The following is a 25,846-nucleotide window of genomic DNA, read 5'->3' as shown; positions in this document are numbered from 1 at the left end:
CAATAATAGATTTACTTGTCTATATAAGTAAATCTATTATTGTTATTGGTTCTCTGGGACTAAATATGTTACTTACGTAACTACTCTCACGGGGTCACACGCTAAGATTGCTGCGATATGTGCATACTTTTTGACGTCCTATTTGTCACTAAAATATCATATTTGGAGCATATTAGAAAGCTACTGTTGGCGAGAGAGCGTTCCGATAGACCGAAGTATTATTTAAAAGCGCGTAAAGATAAATTGACCCCACGCGAGTAATTAAGGGTTAAACGATGCAGCAATGTACCTTTTTTTATGATATCAAGTGACAGAACGAAGAACTTGTGCGCTAGGTAGTAAGTAAGCAACACGCCTGTCCGTAACAGTTGCAATGCCACTCAGAGATCACAAAGATCTTAAGGGCACTGCCACTACACCCGTCGTCCCGAGACATAAATTGACAAGTCCCACGTGCCCGTTATTTCACTAGCATTCTTTACCTTTTAGAAGTAAAACGCAGTAATGCTCACATTATGGGTTTGCGGCAGAAGTAGGTAAAATGCAGTACTTCCAGGAATTCTTTCATAAGGAACTCTACTGCTACTAAAATATTAACTAATTATAACGAATGTCACGTGAAAATATAATCCACATGGGAACAAAGTTACCACGCGCAAGTACACTTCTACTTATATCCATTATTCTTTAGATATAGGTAATACTTACATAGATTTACTTAAAATAGAAACACACTAAAGCGTAATGACTACTTAAAATGTAACATTAGTACTGACGTTACATAAGTTTTGTAATAAAGTTATTTCTCAACAATAATCGATGTACATTATTCAATATCTACTGAATCGTATAGAAACAGCAATCAGGCATATTCTTGCATATTTTTATGAGGATACATAATACGGAATTGCGTAAATACATATAAAAATATATTTACGCTGACGGTCACACTCGAAAAGAAGGAGCATAATAAAGTTAAATTGGTGCACCAGGAGATTAAAAAGTAGTTTATGTCGGTCATGTATGTTTATGACTTATGTGTACATTGAAACAATTTATCTATATGTTATGCCAGTGCTACAGTACCGGCACGCTATGATGGCCGTTTTGACAGATTACAATAGTGAGGTTCAATCTCAATTCATTACCGAAAAAAACATAATCAAATGCGAGTCACTTCTATAAGTTTTTAGATTTATAACTAGTATTGCAAGGGGTAGCTTATTAAAAGTTTTAATAAAACGAAATATTTACTTAATATATTGTCAATTCAAACCTGCTTTGTTTTGCATTGAGATTTGCTGATTGATGTTCGCCTTTGAGGTAGAAGTTGTGCTGGCCAGCAGTCCCATAAGTGACGATCGTGTTAGGTCAATGATCGTTTTAGAATTAATTTTTTAAATCTTCGAATTTCGAACAAAAAATGCTGAGTTGTTTTGCATAATTATAAATTCCATAAATTTTACAGCACGTCACTATTGACAACAATGTACAACAATTAACTTCAACGTAGATAGGAATTAATACGAAACTTGATGAGCTAACAAACGTCAGAACTATACTATAATAAATATAATATGTGTCTAAATATTATATATATATATGTCAGTACTATAATGAGTGTTTAATCCTCACTTTAAATCAGTAATTTTTTCTAAAAGTTCACCACGTTTCATAAAGTTCACCGTTCAGTGGACTTCCTTGATAGCACCTGACATTTTGTTAAACAATACAATTACGAGGCATAATAGTTTCCGAACCTCTCACGAACTTGGCTGTCATTTTCTATTATTATAAGCGAACAATTGAAAATTGAGCGAGCTTTAATAGTTTTTCCTTAAGCCATAGTTTCGTCTAATATCGTATCATAATTTTAATGTGATTAGGGTACAAAAAAATTATAAATATCTACATTTGTATTACTTATATTGTTACTTTATCTCAAATTTCATGTAAGTAATTCTAACTTTGGTAACAACCTGTTACAATGAGTGATTTGTAAGGGTTTTTATTTATACAGGAACTGTAAAGTATGTCGGTAACATTTATAATTATCTGAAATCGTATATTTTTAAATACCTGCGTAAGCTCTTTTTTTATGATTTTTTTAAACCGGAACAATACAACAACTAAAAATAACTAATAATGATTCAGTGAGTAAATAATAAAAACAACGTTTACCTTTCAACTCAGGAAACCTGATGCGGGCGACAGATTTCATTTCAGAGAGTGAACGTTGATTTAGAGGTAAACAACTCGATCTTGATTTGATCGATATTGAACTTGTAATCCAGTTGCGTTGTACAATCGAAAATTTGCATTTTGCATGTAGAGATTATTTCTGGGTTTTTCGTAATGTAACTTGAATGCAGTTCACGTTTTTTATTGTACTGCAATGTAATAAGTACTTATAATTAAATTTTAATAACAGCTAATAATGTTGGTTATATATTTTTTATAATTTAAATATATTAATTTTTATTTGGATATTTGACAATCTCGGTGGCTGAAAGATTTGCAATGAGGGCGCTAGGTGAAGAGATTCCGGGTTCAATTCCCGTTCGGACCAATTTGGGAAATGACCTTTTTTAAATTAATTCTGATCTGGGTAATCTGGGTAGCGCCTTGGAGCGAATTCAGAGAGTGAATTCCGTTGAATTAATGTGTGCCGTGAATTACTTAGTTTTTAGACCAGGTAATTGGTGTAGATGTCTGGTACATTAACATTATTAATTAAGTAACATAGTAATAGTAGTAAGTATATTCTTTATTTCCTCCACAAATTTGTAACAATTTTAATGAAATAATAATAGTGTATATACGAAAATTTGTAGAGGCTGGAGCCTAAACTAGGATACCCTGTGTTTTAGGTCACCAGGCCTCCACCTCCCGAATTTCTGATCAATAAATCAACAAGTCTATAGAAACAAATTATATAATGAAAAAGAAAAGATAACAAAATTGAAATATTGAGAGTGCGTGAGATGTTTGAGTGAGTGCGTGAGTGCGTGTGATGTGTGTGTTAGTGCGTGTAATGTGTGTGTGCATTAGATGAGTGCGGGCTTGTGTACGTGTGAGTGTGTACACTTTTGCAGGAGTGTGCGACCTGTATAAGTTTAGACGATCAACTTTAATGTATGAAAATAAAGTATGTGAAGTCAAGCTGTGATTGTTATAACAATACGTATGAAACTACATACCGAACTTCTAAACTCCGAACAACTAAACGCCGAATTTAGTGTTGAATCTGCATCTGCAAAGACTACTCGCCACCACCGTTGGTGAAAAAGTGATGTATTAGCAGTTGAGCCATGTCGTTCCGAAAATTCTTTTTTGTACAAACCTGGCTTACTTCATTACTTAGAGGGTTTTTGTTCACAATTAAAATGGCTTAATCTTAAATAAAAACATAACAACTTACTTAGTTGGTGAAAATGAAAGAGACTTAATTACTGTTGGGTCAAATGACAACAAATTAAATTCAGTAAAAAGTGACGTTGTAACGACTAGTTTATGTAAATTATATTCTTAAATTGTTAGATATTAAAATAATCATAAATTATTTTTGAGGATTTTGCGCTGGATGCTTCATCATTATTTTCCAGGACTAACAAAGCCTTAGCATTAGCTTTATTACTTCAAGAGTACTTAGTAAATTAAAAGTGAGAATGTCACAACTTTAAAAGTTATTTTGCGTATTCTCAAAAAGCTGGAACTTTGTGTTGGATCACTTTCATTCTAAAGGTGTGTATGTAATGTATGTATAACAAGGTTTGAAGTATAAATGAATAAAATTTTTTTCAATAAATAATTGGAAAAGAAGTTACGCCATGTTATCAGGTTTATATTATGCCGATTTCTAGCTTGGAAGTGAAGGTAGGATTGCATTTGCTTTTGTCCATCAACTCATTGGTGATGCACTTTTGGGGTACCTAATAAGGGCAAATTTGCAAAATTACAACTTTTTATGACAGAGGTATAAAGATTCTACGCTTTCGTAGAATTGGTCGTTGGTCGATAGCTTCTTTATGCTTAAATAGACGAGTTATAAAATATTATTATACATATTTTTTTTTAAATAAAGTTCACGTAATTTTTGAGTTCCGTGTAATAAAAGCATATTTGACGAAGGATCACAGGTGGTTTTATTATACGAGTAATAATTGATGTATAGGTACTAAAAATTATGAACACACATAATAGTATCAGGTGACATTGTGACTCAGTATGCAAATAGTAGCAGTAGAGCTCCTTGTGAAAGAGTTCGTCCAGGGAAGTACTGCCACCTTACTTATTTCTGCCGCCAAGCAGTAATGTCAGCATTACTGCGTTCCGGTTTAGAAGGGTAAGGGTGCTGGTGAAATTGTAGGTACATGGGACTTGTCAACTTACGTTTCAGGGTGACGAGCGCAGTAGCAGTGCCCCTAAGATTTTTGCAATTTAAAGCTCTGAGTGGCACTGCAACTGTTATGAATACGCGTAACGCTTACCATCACACGCACGACTTGATATTATAAATATATTATAATATATTAGTATATGTCGTTGAATTGAATGTGTAAAATATCTCGCTGCACCTGTAATAGAAAAAAACGGTTAAAAATTAATTGGCTAATAATTGAATGTTTTTGTTACGAAAATTATGACGAAATTTGAAATATCTAAGTGTGCGTTACCTACCTAATTAAAAAAGTTTTTTTTTGTTTAACTTTATAGATAATTTTACAGGTTTTAACGTAGTAGCGCAAATATATTGTATCAAATTAGATATGGCCATAATATGTTATAGTTGCATCTCATTAAGTGCATTGCTCAAGTGGCCGAATACGAGTTCAAGTCAAAGACTTTTTAGCAATCGGTTTGAATTGTCTAGTTTTAATCCGGACTAAAAGCAAATATGTCCATCTACTTTCTTAATAAACTATTCAGATAATTTAACATTTAACAGTTTGCATACAGTGCTATTTTGTCCAAAATAGCACTGTATGCAAACTTGATGACAATTTTTGGCAAGTAGATACCTAATCAAATGTATAGGTGTAGTCGACGCAAATTACGGAAACGAAAGAAGTATGAAGTGCCAGAATTTTTAATTTCACTGCCTGCGTTCGGTAACGGAATAAATACGTTCCTGCCGCATATTATTCACACTTAGCGTTGCCAGGCATCCGGATAAAACCGGACATATTTAGGCTTTTTGGATGCGTGTCCGGCTTTGCCGGGCTTTTGTTGGGTTTTATATTTGATCAAATTTTATTTTACTTTGTTTAATTTTGATTTCGATGGATAGCAATTGCAATTAATAACGACAGCAAGAGAGCAAGGAATAGGCAGCTATGCGGCGGCGAAGAAAACTTAATTTTTTTTAAATATAGGTAGTGTAATTTTGCAAAGAAAACGCTCGAGGACACACGAAATAATAAAAACAACGACTACTCATAATAAAACATATGTCAAAGCATAAAAAATAATCGAATAAAAAAACTGAATAAAAATATATAAAAAAGGTCGGTCGCCAACATTTTACTTTATTAAATTTAATTATTTCATTAGAATTTAGGTACATTTTTTGATAATTGATCAAAAATGCATGGTTTTACATTTAAAAAATTGTAATGTTAAAGCTACGACAAAAAATCCTTAAAAAAATTGCATATCCGGCTATTCTGGCTGTCCGGCTATTTGGTTTTAAGATGTGGCAACCCTATATTTACACTCGTAAACGTAGTAAAGAAAGTAAAATTTTATTACTTATTTTCTTCATTTACTGAGTCCGAAAACTGCGATTGAATGACGTCACAGCCACATACGCGTACAGTATCAAAATATCTATCAAACCTTAGTTTTTGCTGTCGTGTTTCTTAGAAACATAGATAACTCGAATCGAGTGTAACCCACTCTTCTCCAAGAGAAATCTTCATGCCTCGAGTATTCGCGTGTATTGACAAACGAGTATTAAATGTGTCCCAATGTTTTTATATATTTGTATTTAGTAACTTGACCTAATTAAGTATTATGAAATGAATGGGGGAAGTATTTTAAAGTTAATGTAAACGCAATAAAAACAAATCGACAAAATTAATTGACTGCCAAAAAATAGTCTGCAGTTTTAGCAGTTTTAGCTAGTTGTACAAAGTAGGCAGCAGTCTCCGCCAGCATTTTGTTCCCACGCTGCAAGGCCTAATTTCATCCTTCGGTATCTTCGCAATATTCCATGTTTAACTGCATATGTAAAAAAATGTCTGAGTAATAAAGATCAGAGTTACAAAATCGATTATTCAGTATAATACGAAATTCTAGTGAAGATCTGACCTTTCCGTCAGAAGAGTCCTTGGTCTTTGCAAGAGATCCTGGTAACATTCAAGGATTATTATCAGTTATTAAACAAAAATTCACATTACTTGCAACTTTCTGCTTTTTAACAAATTCACGTCCTTTGTTTACGTAGATAGGTATGGTGAAAAATTGCGAGCATTTGCTTATAGTAAATATTGCAAAGGTGCAAATAAGAAATGTATCCACAATGTGTGACCAGTTGTGAAAGAACGGCAACTAACGGACCTGACGGTGACACTATCAACATAAGTAAATTAAGAAAGAAATCAGTCCAATTAGTCGCAGTGAGTAAAGTCAAGTATGTTAGGAATTTGCTCACTATCTACTATAGCAGGAACGTTAAGACATCGTTCACACGCAAGCGGTCAAATGTCAATAGTAATTGTTTTACGTCGTTACGTAGAGATCGCTGTTGCGGAGTTCAGTGTAAAGTGCCTTATAATTGAATCGACTCAATTGTAGTTAGGATTTACACGCATTGTTTCTGATACATATCTATAATTTTATTTAGATCAGTAAAATTACACGTAAACATTTAATTCAGATGTTTAACGCGAAATTTCCTGAGGTGTTATAATAACTCTATGGTTTGCCACACAATAAGTTACAGGCAGAGGTAAGGATGCAAGAGCGGAGTCCAGGAGGGCTAGCACAATAGCGCGAGAGCGACATAATTTTCGCATGGCGATCCCGCGCTTTATGTCGCTCTCGCGCAGTTCGCGCCCTATAGTGCAAGCTTTACAGGTCAGACTTTTTAAACAGAGTGAGATTCTTAACTATATCATTGAACTCTCTTTGTGCAGTATCGGACATTACCCTTTTCTAAATCATAAAATAATCAGTATAAGTAGTTCTCTAGCGATGCCGTGGTATTTTTTTAATTTCTTCTACTACAAGCTTTTAACCACAGATCACATACTTTTTCTACATAAAATATAAATGATGCTATCACCTAAATTTCGTAGATAATATTTCGCTACAGTAATCAAGACTTATTAGGTACGGTACGGTACAGTAATGAAGAATTATTAGAAAATCAAAAAGCTCCCAGTACTCGAGCTAAACTGTTATAAATGTTCAATAAGTTACGTAAAATAAACAGTACCCACGACACTGTGTATAGGCACTCTCATAACTGGTAGAATGGTTGTTTCCTTTAAAACGACCACTTGAGGATAAACTAGATCTGTCTCTTTGGTTATCTACATTCACACATTTGGTTAAATGCGTAGTGTGAAATTGTGTTACGACATTTTAGAAAAAGTTGCTCAGTGTCCTTATTAGCAGCGACTGCGGCCTTTATCCTAAAAAGGACTGAGACTTCCAAAGGAGTATTGGGTATTCTATGCTAGATTGAAGCAAGGTTATTTGAGCTAGTGAACATTATAGTCATTATGATATATTTTAGATAGCCTCGTGCCACCTTACATACTACTTGTACTGTTTAACATCGCAATGGCGAAGCGCGCGTTTATTTTCCGTACAAAAAGATGGTTACCTGGTAGTATTGCACATGTTACGTTCTAATCATTCTGCACTCTCCTTTTCGTCTTCTCTTATCTGGATTATACCCATATACAGTGGGAAATATGCATAATTTTTTTATATGACTTCCATTCATTGTCATCTAGTTGCATTTTTAAATTAATAACATATTAGCAAGTGCTATAAATTAAAAAAAAATTGTTAACAATTACTAACACCAATTTTCGTATTTATTTTTTATATTATTTGTTTATGCTTTTAGTTCGCACATGTTTCAATACAAAAAGTTGCACATATCGATATACCAAATTCGTACTATGACTTTATAAAATTACTGGCTAATAAATGCCTTTTAAAGAATAAAAAACCTTATTATGTCATTTTATCGGAATGACTTTCACTTAGAGCGTATAGTTTGCCTTGAGAAAGCGTATTATGTAAATGAGTGTTGACCAAATACACTTATTGCCAGCTTATTGGTATTCTGGGGAGACGACTTAGTTGAAATATTTATTAAGTAATAAATACAATTTCAACAGGAAACACTCTCGATTTTACAATTGGTCAAACTATCTGAAATAATGGTAAAAACTTACTGTGAATTTCAAATTTTTACGCAAATTGTGCTTCTTTTGAGTCATTATTAACTAACTTTAACTTCCGCTTTGAGTGTTTGAACAATAAATACCCAAAATATTATTAATATACTTCAGATTTTTGAAAATGCTTCGGTACTGAGATAGGTGGAAGAGCTTTGAGGAGACAATGGAAATGAAACTATATTTTCGGATCTAAATGGCATATATTTGTTTTTTAAACTAAGCAACATTTCAGGACCTTTGCAGGTTCTATTGTAACGACTGACACGGGTAACAAATATATGTGATTTAAGTAGATCCGAAGAATTGTTTCCTATATGTAAAACCTAAGAACTCGACTCTACAGTAGGATTTCTTCATTGACGCAGGTAAAAACACTAGATAAGCAGGTAGTAACACCAACTTAAACGTCAGGTACCTACCGATCTAATAATGTCGATAAACACGAAAGATTATTTGTTTTGTCAAATGTGTCGGGCCCTTTACACGTCACGGGTGACCAAGTGACATGTAGAGCTATACGATATACAGGCACGCGGTTTACTTCCGAAAAAAGTTTCATTTCCTAGTGATAATTATGAAAACTTCTCATATAGCTCAAAATCGTAGTTTTGACAACATTAACAGACGGAAGTGTCATGCACGAAGTAGGCAAGGATCAGATAACAGTTGACAGGGTAATTCGAGGCGGTGACAGTGTTGTGTTGCCTCACTTGTAGGCGTCTAAGTTTATATTAACATTGGTTGCAACACAATGACGTCATTACGAGGATTGCAGATTGTTTTCAGGCTTTGAAATGGAACTGGTTTTTATGACGAGAATTATGAGCTCAGATTTGTCAATATTCTACTTTTTATTAACTACAGGATCGTTTAGTTTACACTGTATACTTAGACCATATTCAGCCATGTGTGTTGCTTTCTAAGTGAAACTAGCTTAATTGAAAGGTTTCAAAAACTTAACGCGATAGTAACCGTATTTTTACAAGTATGCACATAACAAACCATAAGGCCTCGAGCAAAACATTATAACCAATGGCAAAACAAAGTTATTTAGCGGTCAGATACAAGGAAAGAAAATGTCAAAGTAATAAAACAAGTCGTGCACGAAGTTAAATGCCCGCAGAAAGGTGCTCCAGATTAATCTCTGTGAGATTTACAACTGATTCAGATGAATTTAGTACTGTAAATTGCTAAGAAACTTGAGTAACCTATACAAAAGCAATATGTTCCTTAAATGTAATAGATTATAGGCGTAGACTACAGTCGTAAGAACTAATTTATGTAAAGACAATGTAACCCGGGAAAAACTAGTCAAACTTCTAGTTAGTTTACGCGTTTCTACACGGTTCGTTCGTTGTACACTTGCTATGATGCATCTGTGTAATAGTTCCGGTCCGTCGCTCTGAAAACAAATCTCGGTTATCCTATTGTGGACAACAAGTATCAACTTTGTTACACCATATGTAAATGTGCGTCTCGATTTCGGTAGTTAATTGCGTGTTATTATTAAGGAGCCTGGTATAGAGATTCTTTTAAGAATGGAATTGCACCACCCTCAACAATGAAGAATGATGAAACAGTTCACTTATTGTCAGATACCTATCAATTAAGTAACAACGTAGAGGCTCATATAATATAAAATTATGAGTCAAAATTATGTTTTTTTATATCTCACGGAGGTGTTAACGATTATGACTTGATAAGGTGAACCGATTTATTATTTAATTAGATGGAGAATATTGAGCGAAATAGTCGAAAATGTTGTTATTACGACCTTGACCTAGTTTCGACCTAAACCGAGAAAGACTGTGTTGCAGGTTGCAATTTAATATTGTGTTTATTATATACACACGGCTAACATTCGTATTTTTACATACAATATAGAGTGTAAGAATATTTTAAAAGAAAGGAAGTAATTTATCGAGAACCTGGGTGCTTTTAATAAAGTATGATTCAAAATCCCCAATCTAAATTTACCTTGGGATTATGCTGGCGAGATAGGTCCGAGCATTCATGTCATGAACGCAGTTTTAATAATATACCTTCATATCGATTGGAGATTGGCAGGCGTTCAGTTTTATTTAGCGAAAGGTTCATTCCGTAAAAAGCAACCTGATCTGTACAGCATTTTGCAAATATACCTCAAACATAGAATTGAATGGACACGTAAATAGCTTTTATAATTAATTTTTTATGATGCTGGATCGTTACATTTAAAGTGTATGTATTCGCATGATGTAGGTAAACTTGAAATAGTAACTAATAATTACATTTCAAAATAACGACGTGGCTTTTGACGTATCCTTGACATCTCCAAGGCCATTGATTGATTTTGGTATGCAAGCCTTATAAGTAAGCTTTGTTTATATGAAATCCCTCTTGGCTTGACTCTTGAGTGACCGATTGATACGACTGGTCTTCCGTGGTTATTTACGCGACCAGCGGGCTATTGAAGTCGAATCGAGTTTTATTTAACTTGAAAATTGGACACTTAGAGACAATGGTCAAAATTGTTAAAAAAACGTGATATACTCTCCTAATCCAAGATTACGCGAAATTTTACACAAGGACAACTCTTAAACTATACCAAACGGTATAGGCAGGTAAGGGAAAGTTTGAACGATTATGGAATACCTACTGCTACTACTTTTAGAGAGTTCTCCTAAAGATCAGCTTGGACACCATGTAAAGGGATGCCAAGAAAGTTCCCTTTATATGGCAATTAATGACTTCATTAATCATATTGCCTTAGTGGAGTCTAAAATTGCCTATAGGAATTGAAACTATTTTTTGGATTTAAATTGCGTATATTGGTTTTTTCAAACAACACAGGTTAGGTCCCATTGTCACGGCTGACTGAGATGGTAGGCATAAACCAGTCAAGTCAACAATCGCGCAAAACCTACGAATCTTAAAATTGCCTGTTTGTCTGCACCTGCACTTTGAGTGCAAAAAGGAATAAGAACGTACTTTTCAAATTTGCTTATTTGGTCACATCGTCATTTACTATCAGATTACACTTATTTATTACCTATTAGATTACACTGTGGTTTAGTATCTGCTATTGGTAAATTAGGTAGATAATATGAGAAAATTTGAGCCAATAACGTGTATCGGGTTAACTCGTTGATGTCTTATGAATGTCTTTTATTTGAATTTTACACCAAAATTTTTTTGTGCGGTTTCTAATGTGCGTTGCTAGTAACGTTGGGTAGTTTTCCAAAAAAAATCTCAAAGTGGAAATTTTTCAGGAAAAACTTCCAAAAATATGATACAAAGACTCAAATTACGTTTAGATATATCTTTCTTTTAATGTTTTATTTAGATTGAATTATAAAATAAAATTGTTAAATATCATTTTCTAAACTCTGCTTCAACTTTTGACAGGTGTCATTTATGTGTGAGATTTTTCAAAATGGAAATTTTTCCATGACCCAACACTAGTTGTTAGTGACACGGAATTAGAATAAATTTATTTGAAATATTATGATATTTAAATGAAGTTATTTTTCGTGTTTTCTAAGTACTATGGTGCGCATGTGTGGCCACCAAAATGGTTAAAATACATCGTCAGGGGTCGATCTTTTTCTAGATAAGGCGATATCTATATTTCTACGAGTATACACAAGTATTAGCTTTATGCTGTTTATTTACAATAGTACTTACGCGACATAAACTGTTTTTTAATATGGCTGTTCTCACGTTTACATAATCAATGCGTGTAGCACGAGTGGTCAAGTGTTGGCAGTTATGAACAGGTGCGTCATCCGGCATAATCTCACCTTGTAGTCAAACATTGAAGCACTTTATGTAACACCGGCCGGTCAGCTTAGCAGCAGGCTTAGCCGTGGCCGTGTTTCGCTTTCACTGTAATAGTTACTTTCTCGGACCATGGGTGCATCTCCGCGATATATGAAAAACGTGTTGTGCTAAAACTGTGAGTACCTAGGTAGGTGAGTAGCTGGGTGCTTGGTAATTGTTTGGCCCACCTCGATGACTAACAGGTTAATAATAATAATAGTGCAATTGCCATCTTTTAGGCAATGAGAGCGGCGAGAGTAATATATAAACCACAAATAATAATAATAATACGTAATGAAGTTCATGCAGATAGAAGAAGACGAAATATGCTTTTATTACAATTATTACAATAAAATTATATTAACAAAATTATTTATTAATAAAATTAAGGAATCATTTTCATGTGGTTTTCTTGTGGTTTCTCGGTTTGTTTGTGGTTTCAATTCAGCCAACATGCTGAGAAAAAAAACAGAAAATTATAATTATTTTTTAACAAACAACATAGGTTTATTTGTGTTAGTATTTACAAAAAAAGCTATTGTTAGTCATTGTTATAAGCTAATGTTAGTATTTTAAACAAATAAAAAAGAACCTAAATAGTCTTAAGTACAGTCTATTTTCATTCCACTTGAAATGGCGCTACAGAGGTCAAAATAATCGCAGTCCTTTCTTTGGGTGATCAGATCACAGTAGGATTTTATAAAAAAATCAGAATAAATTCAAGGCAAATTATAAAATATGCTATATGTAATAAATATCTTTCTTTTAAGAGAGTTTTTTGCAAATACTCCATATTATTTCGGTTTCTACGGCATGTTGAGTACACGAGAAAGACAAAGTGTTCAATTATCTCTAACACACCGGAACTCCATTGTTCAAACTCACGCTTACGCTTCTAATGTCATGTCGCGGGGTTACTTCAAGGGCTCTAAATCATACAAAACAGAGAAAGTTACCAACAATGGGCCTAATAAGTGGAATAATTATTATAATAGAGTTATGCTTTTTCCGCCCGGATATAAGAGTTCCGGTGGCAAAATTACGAACCTACCTGTTACAAAGGCGAAAACTCTTAGATAATTTCTTGTTAATAAAATGTTGAGTGTCAAATCAATACGAGATTTATATTACCCGCGTCCGGTCACAGTGGGAGAGAACGATTTCTCTTGACACTAAATCAGTTTAATTGGTCTTCCGTCGGTGTCACTACAAACTTTCCTTAAGCTGGATTGATTTGGCAGGTTGTTGTAGGTTATTGTTTACATTTTGTTTTGCTCTTCTTTCAAAGAAAGAGTTAGAATATGTATTGAAAAAATGTAATGCATTGCAAAATCAAGAACTTAATAAGGATAGAATAGGTATAATTTGTACTCGACATCGATTTCATATATTCGTATACAAAAGAAACCAATCTACCATGAGTCAACATGTAGTTCAATTAAGATTTGTCTTTAGATATTTCGGCCTACATTCGTACTATAATAGGGCCATGTAATTAATGCCTGTATGAAAATCGAAAGAGAACGGAAGTAGTATGTACTTTTTTAAATATAATTCATGGATGTCAACAGTGTGGTCAAGTTTTGAAATGAACGGATAATTTAGTTACAACAAAATAAGAGGTACTCGGATACATAATTATCAAATCTCTACGTACAAGAAAGATTAATAATTGTCTTCGTACAGGTATGTCACTACGTCTACACATTATGAATTTAAAAAATATAGTTTGCTTAATGATTGGCACTTTGGTTTTGCATAATAATGTTGTTTGCTTTTGAAAGTTATTATTCAGCAACTTGCTTTGTTTCATTGTACAATGAATATAGCAATATAGATTATGTACCTCAGTATGTAGTTCATTAAAACAAAATATCTTTACATTTCGTGCAAGCGAAACTATTATTCTGTAAAATCTCTGGTTAATTCCACCACGTAAATTATGATTCTATTTACCAAGTCGTATAGTTCTCTCGGATGTCTCTATTAGGTTCTAGATTAGAGTCACGTAAAAGACGGGACGCTACGGTGCGAGCACATTGTGTGTGAGGGCTCGTCACGCGACAGCAGTCTGGTCGCCTTCGAATGAAGAGTTCATCATTACACAATCTGCCCTGCTTTATAAACATTACAGTTATTTATGGTACATATTTATAATATGATATTAATTAACTTGTGGAAATAGCGTATAATATTAATGCTTCACATGTAAATGTCTGTATGTAAGATGCATTCTATTCGAAATTTGAAAGTAGAAACATTATCTCGCAAATGTAGAAAATAACAAAAATAATAGCTGTTCACGTTCATCGTTGCTTTTTCATGTATTTATATGACGTCGTGCTTCATTTTCTGACGCATTTAGGTTGTTTATGTGATTCGTGAGCTATTAGAGTGTTGCGCAAACGCAGAGATGAAAATCTTCAAGTTCTCATAAGGTACGAGTATTGGAGACGCTAACTTAATTAGCGAAAGCAAAAACCATTGATCGCTTTTTGAATGCAACTATACAAGTTAATAACTTCTTATTCGCTTGCAATGTAGGGTGACAGATTGTCATACAATCTCGTCAATGATGTCCAATAGATTTGAGAAATAAACCTTCAATTGTCATAACTAACTCTGTATCATAAGGATCGGAAAATCCGTTTCCTAGTATCTATGTGCTACTTGTCTTGCATTTACTGCGTCCTTGTGCAAAATATGACAGGTAAAGCAAACAAGAAATACGACCACGCGGGCCAGTCATGCAATCTAGTTAAAAAAAAAAATTATTTAGTAAGGCCTTGGAGACGCAGGGAAAGCAAATATTGCAATTCACGAAATGAATTACACTTATTTTTTAAGAGTAGTCATGAGCATGTCCAAAAATTTTATTATACTTAATAATTTCAATTGCAAGTCCTTGAGGCTGTTGGTGATTGATTGTTTGCTGCATCCGGGTATCCTGCTCACAATGCCATAAACGGAGTGTCTATGCCTTTTACATAATCTTAGAATTAATCAAACACGAAGCGATTAACCTTTGATTTTTATTAGTCTATTGAGATGTAATAAATCCGTGAGATGCAAAACTAAAACTAATACTTGACTTGTTATAGTTTTATAGTGGAGTAGGTCAATTTATCGTGAAATTAAGCAATGCTGAACGACCATCCAGCTATAACTTTAATTTGGCAGATGTAAAAGGTACCTGCCTTCATTTACCGATTGAGACATTAGTGTAATCAACGGCACGACGGCGGAGCTTTTGACTTTGGGCGGGTTTATCGTAAGTGGCATGGTTCAATTTTTCAATCGTTGGTTGTGTTGCTGTTTCTACCCATCCACTAATGGGAGATGTTATAAGTAAGAATATGTATATAAAAAGTCCTTGCTGTAGTAGCTGTAGAGCTCCTTGTGAAAAAGGTTCGTCCAGGGAAGTACTGCCGCCTTACCTATTTTTGCCGCCAAGTAGTAATGTCAGCATTACTGTGTTTCGGTTTTGAAGGGTAATGGTGCTGGTGAAAACAGGCACATGGGACTTGTTAACTTATTTTTCAGGGTGTCAGGCGCAGTGGCAGTGCAGTTCTATATGATTTAAAGCTCTGAGTGGTATTGCAAGTGTTAGGGACAGGCGTATCGCTTACCACCAGCAACACGACTTGTTCGTCCCATCACTTATTGTTACAAAAAAAAATGTTAATGTTTTTTACGTATAGAAATTTAATCACAAAAGCAGCATAAATTAAATTTTTGACATCTCGAATCCCTTTATCGTATTTCCTATAGCAATGTGGCCTCCATTGTGCTGACTTCACACGCCTTCATATAAATGCCGTATCAGGTTCACGCCTAAGGTTAGGTCAGATCAATTGTCTAACGTGCATTTAACTGTGTCGGATGTTTTCACACTTGTTCCGCACATAATTACTACTTAAAAAGAAATAAACAGTCGTTTACAACAATTGTCCTTTTTTAAAATAATCATTAAAGTCAGCTTAAAAATTATCTGAACTGTTAAACTACACAGAAAAATTTACAAAATTATTCTACATTTTGGTTGGAAATGTCGAGCTTTCCGAGACTGTAATTTTCAATTACGTATACTTATGGTACAGTTAAGAAAAAATTCCGTGCCGTACGTATCTACTTGTAGCATGCATTCCAAATATTACGATCAGCAATTACTCGAGGGTAGGTACTCTATGATTATTGACCTTTGAAGTGCAGTCCCAGCCGTAGTGAAGGTTTGTCATACATACAAGATATCCAGTCCTTTATAGGTATATAAATATTACCCAGGCTTCGAATTCACTTTTAGAAAATTTCGTGTTTTTATCACAGTAGACATGAAGTAGAAACCTTTAACAGCAGTCCTTGTGAAAGAGAACGTCCAGTCAAGTACATTGTACACATACAGTTAATGTTAGCATTATTGCGTTCCGGTTCAGAAGGGTAAGGGTGCTGGTGAAATTACAGGCACTTGGACTTGTCAACTTATGTTTCAGGGTGACAGGCGCAGGGGTAGCTTCAAATTTTTGGGATTTAAAGCTCTGAGTGGCACTGCGACTGTTACAGACAGGCGTGTAGCTTACCATCAGGCGTATGACTTGTTCGTTCCGTCACTATATATTATAAAAAAAACGTAGGTTAATGTGAGTTGAGGGATTTTATATGTAGTTATGTACAATATTGTCTCTGTTGGTTTATTTCATTTGTTGTAATTATAGCAACTGGTTTGCTAGATGTCCTTAAAATAACGTCGCGCTTGCGAGTGTTTTATATAAATATTAGACAACATCACATACGTTGCTCCGATCCCAAAGTAAGTAACTAAAGCACTTGTGTTATGGAAATCGGATACAACAACGGACATCAAACTCCCAAACACTACACAATATATAAAAGTTTTTCTACATTGACCCGGCCAGAGATCGAACCCGGGACCTAAGATGACACCTTGAAAACCGGCGTGCAAGCCACTGATTGAGGACGTCAAATGTTATGGATAATTATTAAGACATGTGGAAGGTAGGTCTGATTTCTTAGTTTACGAAGACAATTTAATCGAACCGAAGTGCATAAATTTTGAACATTTTTTTATATTTATTTGGTAAACTAGTTCACCACTTAATTGTTACAAGATGATTTTGCTATAGTTAAAATCAGCTATGAAATATCACTCACGGACTACTTTTACGAGAATTATGGGATAAATACTACTAACTCGTACGATATTTTTAACCTAATTCAAAGGATTCAGGAAAAAAGGAGGATTCTCAATTTAACTCAATTTTTTTGTGTTTTTTTACAATTCGAAATCTGTTCACAATTTATTTCGGAGTAATAACTCCGACTCTTTTTTGTTGGAAAGGGAAAACCTCAGTAGTGGACCCGTTCAAAAATATTCCACCTCTAAGAATGGCAAATCAGGGGATGAATCAGATTTACTGGATTTCACCCATTTTGCGTTAACCGATTTCAACAAACCTTGGCAAATAGATGTTTTTGAAGTCAGTTTTACTTTATAATTTTCCCTATGTAATGTTGTATAACGTATGCGGTCAGTGAGATTTATATGGCGGCAAATATTTTTCTCGCTGATTTCTATTTAGAGAGAGAATTATTATTTCAAATCAATGATGTCGTTTTTTATTATGAGTACGATCATCAGTTGAAATACATTCGCATCGCTTTGATCCACGCTGTAGTGAAAACGAGTAGAGCTAAGGGTTGTATCCTAATCGTTTATTTCCATTTATTCCTAGTAGCTGCATGTATTCGGTCCCACGTGAAACCACTAGGTATATACTGTGTTTTACAGTAATAGAGCTCCTTGTGAAAGAGTTCGTACAGGGAAGTACTGCCACCTTACCTATTTCTGCCGCCAAGCAGTAATGTGAGCATTACTTAATTCCGGGTTTGAATGATAATGGTGCTGGTGAAATTACGGGCACTTGGGACTTGTTAACTTATGTCTCAGGGTGATGGGCGCAGTGGCATAGACCTTAACATCTTTGCGATTTAAAGCTTTGAGTGGCACTGCAACTGTGATGGATAGACGCTCACCACCAGATGCACGACTTGTTCGCCCCGTCACTTTGTATATTAAAAAAAAATCCTTAAAATATCATGTTTATTCCCGTGTAATATTAAACTATTTTTACACTTGACTTTTCTTCCTGATATTACTTTCTTTTCGTCTTGGACAATCACTTTGAATTTTATAAGAATGCAATAGTAAACTTTAAAAATAAATTTCTGCCTTTGGCTATGTATGACAAATATTTATTTACTGTCAAGAGGCCGAACTTTATGAGTGATTGTTCTCGTAGATTTAAATCAACACGAGCTAACATTAGATTTAATCGCTATGTCTTTGTTCACGTCTTACACAGCTTGAGCTAATTTAATAAATAGTTTTATGAAACAATGACTAATGACTCAATGTTGAAAAAAGTACAATTAATAAAATCTATATTTTTTAGTAACGTTTGATAAAATATGCACCGTTTCCTTTCCTTGTTTTCGAACATGGGTTTAAGGTAAATTGAAACAAGGTTGTCTGAAAGAGATGTTGGCATAATAAGCTGCTTGTTGGGCAATGCAATGTGTTATAAGGTAATGCAATGCTAAGTGTTATAAGGTAATTTATCGGTATTTATATGGGCATTATTTATTGGTCGTTTAGTCATTATTATATCTTTTTGAAAAGAGTTTTTTCCGTTTGGTATACCTAGGCAAAGAAAAGAACACTGAACACCACAAAGTCATTTTCTCATTCAAGACTTCCGATCCGATCCGGATACGTTATAGTTATTCATTGAAATCTTTGGTATAGTTCTGAACGAATCAATGTGAGCAAACTGTTTTGTAGATAATAAATGTGAGGGATTAATCGACTGACATCTATAAGATTATTGAAATAGTTTATTTACGTTCTTCAAGGCTACGTATGCTCACATATTTTCCGTTTGTATCTTGGGAGATACTTCAACATTATGGGGCAGGTCATCTATCACTTGTTGTAACTTTAAAGTATTTTGGTATTGTTTTTATTAAACTTATACATATAGTTGAGTATATTGAGACAAAATAAATTTTTATCTGACGTCTTCTACGGTTGAGGCCGTAAACCAGTAGTTATGTAGGTACCTACTGTAGAACTTGTCATTAAAGTGACTTAACTATCAATAAATGTTATGTTTATAGGTAGGTATCTACTTATTTTATAAAGTTGTAGTTATAAGTTTTATAAGCGTAGACAGCAATGTATTTATTTTGAAATCCGTTTCGCGGTCTTATGTCGCAGCCACTGTCGTGTGCCAGGATGTAGAGTCGGATCTCAGAGCCTGTCACTTCTCCAAGGTTCTCGTCATCCGACGATCCTGCCTTTCTAAAATAATGCTTATTTAGTCACCCGGGAGACTGTGGTCACGACTGCTTTACAAACAATTTGGTTGTAACTCAACAGTTTACGTATTGTTAGATCACGCTACCCGATAGCTCTACACAATGCACTTATTTGAGAACATTCAAATGTACGAATACATTCATACCTATTTGTACTATACATTGTTAAATTTGTTTCATTTATTATAGCATATATTCAAAAACTTATAGTTACAGTCAATAACGATTCGTGATTTAACAATTTGAACTTCAAACTTTTTTAATTGCCTGCATTTGCAACTAAATACAAATGAGAATTAAATTGCATCAAACTAATTAAAAGAATTAAAATACGAGGCTACAAGAAGTAGCGAGGATTAAGTATGTATGTTGTGAAAAAAACAAAGCGTCGGGAAAGGTAAAGGCGATCCCAAGGCTAACCTTAGTCGGTCAGATCGAAGTAAGAACTTAATATGCCTTTTTAGGCTAGCACTTCATACGCCTCACATACTCGTTAAGAAATCTAATGAATAAAGCAACTAGTTTATTAAGTGGACATCAGTATTAACTTAGTGGCAGACACGTAATAATAACTAAATATTAAATAATATACCTTCTTCCTTAATTTTCGTGTAAGGAAACACGATGACATACCTTCTACGTTTTTTCATTTGCATTCAGATCAGATTTACATCATTACGAAACATAAATATAAACTTTTCTTTGCAAATGTATATTTATTTCATCGTAACATTCATATATTTCAAATTATATGTAAGAATTATTAATCAACCACTAGAAATGTACTGTATTGATTACCTCAATTAACATTGACATATCGAGCGGAAAGCTATGGTAATCGGAGCTCAGCATAAATGCAGCGATTGGTTGCGCCTGGTACAGTCACGGATGCGGCTCCGTTGATGGAATTTGTTTATTACAGAGATATTTTGTAATCGTGAGATGAGTTTCAATAGTGGTTTTAATACACTTACTAAATTACGTGCATGAACTTGTCAGTACCAATACTCAAGTTCTAGGGTTCCTAGAGCGACTTGCATATTAATTGAGGTTATCAGGGCAAAAGTAGTGTAGCTCACATAATTTTTTTTCTACAGTATTATTTAAATGATAATAAAGTACATAAGTAATTATTTTCTATACTTTCATGTATAAAAATGATAATAAATATTTTTTTATATATGAAAATACCATCAAAATATAAAATAAAAAATATTGTCCAAAAAAATGTGTGTTTTTTGGACAATATTTTTTATTTTATATTTTGATGGTATTTTCATATATAAAAAAATATTTATTATCATTTTTATACATGAAAGTATAGAAAATAATTACTTATGTACTTTTACGCTGATAACCTCAATTATGGTATAGGATTTTCTACTTTAGGAACAGGTATTGATGTTACATAAAATTTATCGTGAAAATTCTAAAACTAAACGGACGAAAGCACTTTTATAATTTTGAGGAGTGACATTAACAACTTGGCAAATAAATAGAACATAAATCAAACTCTTGCGCTAACAAGTCTATCACGTTGTATTGAATGGTTTTACCAACGTCGTACCACAGAATGGTAAATAACTTAGTGCTAGTTGCAAGTGTTTTATAGGTAATTTATTTTTTCATTCACAGGTACAATTAATATATAGGTATACTAATAGCAAATTAATAATTCATAATTAGTTTTTCGTTGATTGAAGCCGTAAAATATAAAATTCTGTGTAACATTTCCTCCGTAGCCGAACGGTTACCATGCCACGACTGCCACGCAGAAGTCTCAGGTTCGATTCCCGGGCCGGGAGAAATATTTGTATAGACTACGTTTATTTTTCTCGTGAGTTTGGGTGTAATTTTTTGTTGTCTATGTGTGTGTTCATGGCACCCGCGACACAAGGTTTCCATAGTGCGGGGCTATGTTGAGTATGTGCTTTATTTATTTATTTTATATTTAGTTCCGGATTTTTTGACGTTAATTTACTACATGTAGTTAATGGTCATGGTCGTACAAGAAAAGCGTCGTGTAGTCTACTCTTGCAATTGCAATTTGCGAGCTAAACCTCGTCGTTAGGTAGACAGGTTCAGTTTTTGTTGTACCTAGGCAATACCCGCATATGTCGAGAGCATCGCCATGAGTATTTCCAACGAAAAGCTGACAAGACAGGAAGATCATAGGTGGCTTACTTTTACACACAGTATTTTTTTAATATTTAACTGCGGCATTACTCACCAGGTGGACCAAATGCCAATTTGCCACATAGCTACCTAAGCTACAATAAAAAATGGTAGACAACGCTTTCATTGCTCACCCTCTCTCTTATCGAGCGTGTTGATTCGGGGAAATTCTTTCTTTCTGTACATTTCTCCAAAAAAGAATCATGCTTGTGTTGTAGTGAAATATGTAGTTTGTTGAAAATTTCTGTTTTCTTTTAATATGTTTACATCTTTTGTTTACATAGGTAACATGTATGGTGTAATAAATGAGTTCACAACATGTGGATGGTTTTGAAAGAATGCAAATTTTTGTTCTCTAGACCTCTCCACAAAAGAAAAACACACCTGTGCAATTAGTAATTATTGCCTATGGCCTGAGGTGAAGAAGGTAATAAATCATACGCACGCAACTATATTGACAAAGCAATAGACGGACACTAAGGCATTTTGTAAACGGAGACAAAAACACTAACAGCAAATGATGAATGTAACCTACCTACAATTTCCGACATGAGATATTTTATATCTTAAATCGGTTAAATGGAACGTTGAGTTTCGTAATCTTTAGTACATAGGCATTAAGATTTATAGCGCCTTAGTAGAACTTAGAAACAAATTAGGCCGTGAAAGTAGATCGTAATAGGAGGCGATATTAATAGTTTTATTGCCACATTATTTAAGAGACCTCGATCTAAATAGATCATTAGTTATTTACATGCCTGGTCAAACATAACGATTTCTTGAGCAATTATTATGAAATTGATGATGCTCGGAGATGTCGACGGACGTAACTCGCTGGCAGGTGCTGAGTAGCCGTTGATGTTACATATAGATGTTGATAAGACGGCTTCCACATAACTTTACGTAACGAAATGAAAATTGTAACAAATATGTACATAAAGAATATCCAAGTTATTACAGTTTCGTAAGTTGTTATATGTAAAGTAACTACGAGATGCTTCAAATGTCTTGTAATGATATGACTGACTCTATTGGCTACCTACTGTTTATATTAAATCTGCCTACTAATTTCTTCAACGCTTAAAAAACGCAAATGTTTGAAATACATAGGTGCTTGTAAAGTTTTAGTAGCAGTAGAGGTCCTTGTGAGAGTTCGCCCAGGGAAGTACTGCCACCTTACCTATTTCTGCCGCCAAGCAGTAATGTGAGCATTACTGTGTTCTGGTTTTGAAGGGTGCTGGTGAAATTACAGGCACTTGGGACTTGTCAACGTCACAAGGCGATGGGCGCATTGGGAGTGTGTCTCAGATCTTTTCGATTTAAATCTGTGAGTGGCACTGCAATTGTTATGGACAGACGTGTAGCTTACCATCAGGCGCACGACTTGTTCGTCCCGTCACTTAAATTATTATTAAAAAAAAAAGTTATCTAAGAACATGGAAGATCCATATCTAGAGTGTTCCCTGATGAGAATTCCAAAACAATAGATTTCATTATGGCTCCGTACATTTCAATCTATCAGCACATTTTAAATGATGTTTTAATAGTACCAAAACGGCTCTAAATGATTTCTCACACTCATTTAAGTTAAATATACTATTAATGTAATGGACCGCGTGCAGTCGTGATGGTATCACGGCTTTGTTGAATTCAAGGTGACGATAATTCATTACTTTATTAATATATGACGATTTCGAAGGCTGTTAAACAATATGGTTCGTTAACTTTGCTATCTGGTCCAATAATAATTAACGCTTTTATAACTTGCGGTCACGCGTTATTGTTTCACAAACATAATAGGTAATGCTTTTAAATCGTGCCCTCAAACTTAATAACGGTTATTTACATTAATCAGATCTGTATTTTTTTATTATCCGAACCCAAAATTACAAGCACTTTGATTAATTGTGATCCTTGATAGGCATTGCCAATTTTGTTTATTTAAATAATACTCGACGGAATTTTTGGGATAACTTTGCATTAATTTTTCTGAACATAAATATTGTGTAAGTATAACATGCACTTTGCAAACTAATGAAAATAATGTTTTTATTCTCTTTGCTTCAGTTATACCGACAATGGTGACAGCCATTACAATTTCATCAAATGGTAACAGTCCTGAAGTTAAAATGTTGGGTGGGATGATGGTCGACGTACATAAAGGATTCGTCCCCATGGCATTAAAACAAGAAACCACCACGAACGTTGTGACGACTAATAAGAGTAATTATGACAAGAGCAAGACATTGGCTAATTCCACCAAACTCTCAATTAATGAGAGGTATAGAAGGTTGATTCCATATATGACTTTCTACTACGCGAATGACATACCGACTACAGAAGCATATAGCTCTAAGAGCATCGAGGTTGAAAAAGTTGAGCTTGTCGAAGCTAAAACTATACAATCAAACCATCGGCAACCACATAAAATTGTTTATGCTCCTCAACGAAACATACCTAGATATCAAGGAAATAGATTAACTCACTTCAATATAGCATCGGCAAATCCTACTAAAGTGTATTATAAAAATGATGTGCCTGTTTATCAGACTGCTGTTAAAATTACCCCGAGCTACAATCCCTTGGTCCGAGAAAGCTTACCAAATCATGATCATCTCAGATTTGTCCAGAAACAGGTTCTTAATGCACCTAGTGCTCCCTTTGCAACTAGGAAACCTTACTTGAATCTGTATAGCAATGACGATGGCAATTTTCAATATTACTTAGGTGAGAAAAATCACGTTCCTAAATTCAAATTAGTACCGTATGAGCAGACTCCTGTCAAAATCGTACCACAAGCCGAGGTTTATGAACCAACGAAACCCTTGACTGTTCCAGTGCTAATACCAAAAGAACCTGTTTTTATAAAAACGAAACCAGTCAGACCGCAATACGTGTACGATAATATAAACGTTCAACAAACTGTGCCAAGAAAGCAGCCTGTTGTGGTTTCTGAGAACTACTACGAGAAAAGGCGTCCTGCTTCAGCATTTGTTCAACCTATAGCTCAGCCAATGGTTGAAAGCGGTTTTAAGCCTATCGTCAGTCCTGTTATGTCTACAGAGTCTACCATTTATACTACGTTACCCACTACTATTCCTCAGTTTGTAAGTGAAAAGCCTAATGTTCAAATAGGAGAACCAATTGCTCCAGAAAGAAATTTTAGACCAAACTATTATCAATACGTTGTCGAGCAACCTGTATACAAAACAGAACAATATGTTGAGCCAGTGCCTGCTAAAGCGACAGTTAGTTTGGGTGATCTTCTTAACTCTTTGCAACTTAACAAGTCCATACCAAAGCCGATTACACAAGAAAATGTAGGTTCATCAATAAGAACATTGTTGCAAGTTTTAAATGCTTTAAAAGCTATGAATAGTCAAAACGATGTCGAAAGTCCATTGTTGAGTACGCCGAAGCCCTTCATAGCTCCCGAAGAGATAGAGGAAATGTCACCGAAACCCATAATAGAAGGAACACCTACACCAGTTTCACTGTCGCCTATTCCTTATGGAGATCTTCAAAACGAACCACATCTTGCACAAGTGAATACGCCATCTCAGCATTTAGATGGTAAGTAAAATTTAACGAATTTTTATGTTGTTTTTATTTTTATGGTTTTTGAATTAGGTATACAATATCAGTACATAATTGTCTTATGAATTGCACTTGTACTCTCCAAATTATGTAACAAGTTATATATGGAGTTGTAGCAGCACCTGTGATTTGATTATAGACCTTACTTTGAATACTTTCTGTAATAAATGGCTGACAGCTAACGTAAAGCTTAAACCCGCTCTTTGATTTTACTAATAACAATGTACAGTAAGGATTAAAAATGAGAAACTAACTTTCCTTTGCGAAATTAAAAACAAACTGTTATTTGCAATTAGTTACATACGTCGTATAGGTATTTATGTACCTATTTTGAGGTAATCACAATATGAGGTTCTAGTCTGTAGGAGCATGAGGAAACGGCCCTAAATTTGAGGTAATCTCACAGTTCGCTGAAATACTATTTATTTATTTAGTAATTTTTTCAGGCTACAAAA

At 34.3% G+C, this 25,846-nt stretch overlaps 1 protein-coding gene across 1 annotated transcript in view; it reads left to right on the top strand.

Annotated features, from left to right (window-relative positions):
- The window catches only part of LOC113237799, a 37,140-nt gene that overhangs the window by 8,810 nt on the left and 2,484 nt on the right, over positions 1-25,846 (top strand). Inside the window, exon 2 of the mRNA XM_026474467.1 lies at positions 23,862-25,367. Within this exon, the coding sequence (XP_026330252.1) occupies positions 23,862-25,367 (1,506 nt within the window). The remainder of the gene's footprint in view (positions 1-23,861; positions 25,368-25,846) is intronic.

The sequence above is a fragment of the Hyposmocoma kahamanoa genome, unplaced genomic scaffold (assembly GCF_003589595.1).
Source record: "Hyposmocoma kahamanoa isolate Upper Pololo Valley unplaced genomic scaffold, ASM358959v1 94, whole genome shotgun sequence".
Taxonomy (NCBI): Eukaryota; Metazoa; Arthropoda; class Insecta; order Lepidoptera; family Cosmopterigidae; genus Hyposmocoma; species Hyposmocoma kahamanoa.
The sequence above is the reverse complement of the archived record's forward strand: the minus strand, read 5'-3'. Positions and strand labels throughout refer to the sequence as shown.